This window comes from Morone saxatilis, unplaced genomic scaffold, assembly GCF_004916995.1.
Source record: "Morone saxatilis isolate NCDOM2014 unplaced genomic scaffold, NCSU_SB_2.0 Contig11, whole genome shotgun sequence".
NCBI lineage: Eukaryota > Metazoa > Chordata > Actinopteri > Moronidae > Morone > Morone saxatilis.
This window is the reverse complement of record NW_023339663.1, coordinates 10,532,400-10,533,990: the sequence shown is the minus strand read 5'-3', so window position 1 is coordinate 10,533,990 and position 1,591 is coordinate 10,532,400. Positions and strand designations below refer to the sequence as shown.

At 37.0% G+C, this 1,591-nt stretch overlaps 1 protein-coding gene across 1 annotated transcript in view; it reads left to right on the top strand.

Annotated features, from left to right (window-relative positions):
* grtp1a (growth hormone regulated TBC protein 1a) overlaps positions 1 to 1,591 on the top strand; it is an 8,854-nt gene that overhangs the window by 4,099 nt on the left and 3,164 nt on the right. Inside the window, exons 4-5 of the mRNA XM_035651745.1 lie at positions 447 to 571; positions 1,229 to 1,325. Coding sequence (XP_035507638.1) covers positions 447 to 571; positions 1,229 to 1,325 — 222 coding nt within the window. The remainder of the gene's footprint in view (positions 1 to 446; positions 572 to 1,228; positions 1,326 to 1,591) is intronic.

Here is a 1,591-nt window from a genome sequence, read left to right as displayed (position 1 = left end):
TGTGTATATGTATATGTGTGTGTATATATATATATATATATATATATATATATATTACAGGGGCCCACGAAGCCCAGGGAGTCCTCAGAGTTTGATTTTAGTTTAGTAGTTATCAAAAATGTTAAATGACTAAAACATATTTCAGCAAAGATAAATTCCACATGTATGTTCAAATAAAAACATGAATATACAGATCTGTCATTATTTTAATAGCTTATTATTGTGTGCATGATAACAAGGAATGTTTACACTCTAATAAACTCTGAGCTTGTACTCATAATGGTAATAATAAAACTACTCTGATACCACACCTGATAAAACTTTATGGCAGTGTGACATTACGTAACCTGTCGTTAGTTGAGCAGTTGAGCATCAGAGCAACAGTAACACCCATAAACACATAAACAGCACTAACTATGAGCGTCCCTGTTATCCGTCTCTTTCAGACTTGAACAGAACATTTCCAGACAACGTCCAGTTCCGCAAGACGTCCAACCCATGTCTGCAGAAAGCCCTGTACAACGTGCTGCTGGCTTATGGTCACCACAACCAAACTGTGGGCTACTGCCAGGTACTATCACTGAGGATCCAGAACATTACAGTTTACGAAGACTTTTAAGAACAGTGTCAGAATATTGGGTATCGGCAAATAATCAGGTATCTGTAATATTATGTATAATTTGGTATTGTTTCATTATTGTTTATGGTGCTGTGTAACTTGCAGTAAAGGATTATTTCCATTATTAATGTGAGTGATGGGACAGAAATATACAAAACTGACCTACATTTACAGTGCAGTGTTTATTAGCCAACATAACATAGACAGTGTAAATGTTTGTGTGTGGAAGCCGATATCCAAAATCAGTTTGGTCATTATTTTGTGTAGTGTTTTATTAAACGAGCGCAGTATAGCTCTATATTAATCATTAACATTTGAAAGGCAGATTTCATTCACCAGAGCACACGCAGCTTGATTTGCAATTCAAACAGGCAGCAGTGCTGTGTTGATGGTTACTCTCTCTCCTCTGAAGTACAACTACAACCCTCAAGTAGCCTGTTTCCATTCAAATGTTTTTTTTCTTCTTCCTTTGTTTCCTTTTTGTTAATGTCTCATGCGCAATTAGCGGTCTCGCTCCCGGATGCTTTGATTAAAGAGCTGGAAAACCTACTCACACAGGATTGCAAGATTAATGTGTAAACCTTAAATGTGTCTCTCTTTTGTTTTCAGGGAATGAACTTCATTGCTGGGTATCTACTCATCATCACAAAAGATGAAGAAAAATCCTTCTGGCTGATGGATGCACTACTCGGTAGAATTTTACCAGGTGTGTGTGTGCATAATTTGCCATCATTGTGAGCTCCTGACGAGTGTGTGTAGGTGTGTGTCTGGGCTAAGAATAATCCCGTAGGAGGTCACATGGTCTTTACCTGTCTTAAGACCTACAGTACGTTTTCATTTGTATCGAGGGAATGTCAATATAAAGCGTGTTAGACACAACATAGACTATTTAAATGAACTGAGTTTAATTGTAATTGTTTTATATTTACATTTAAGCTGACTTACTTATAACTCACTGTGTGTGTGTGTGTG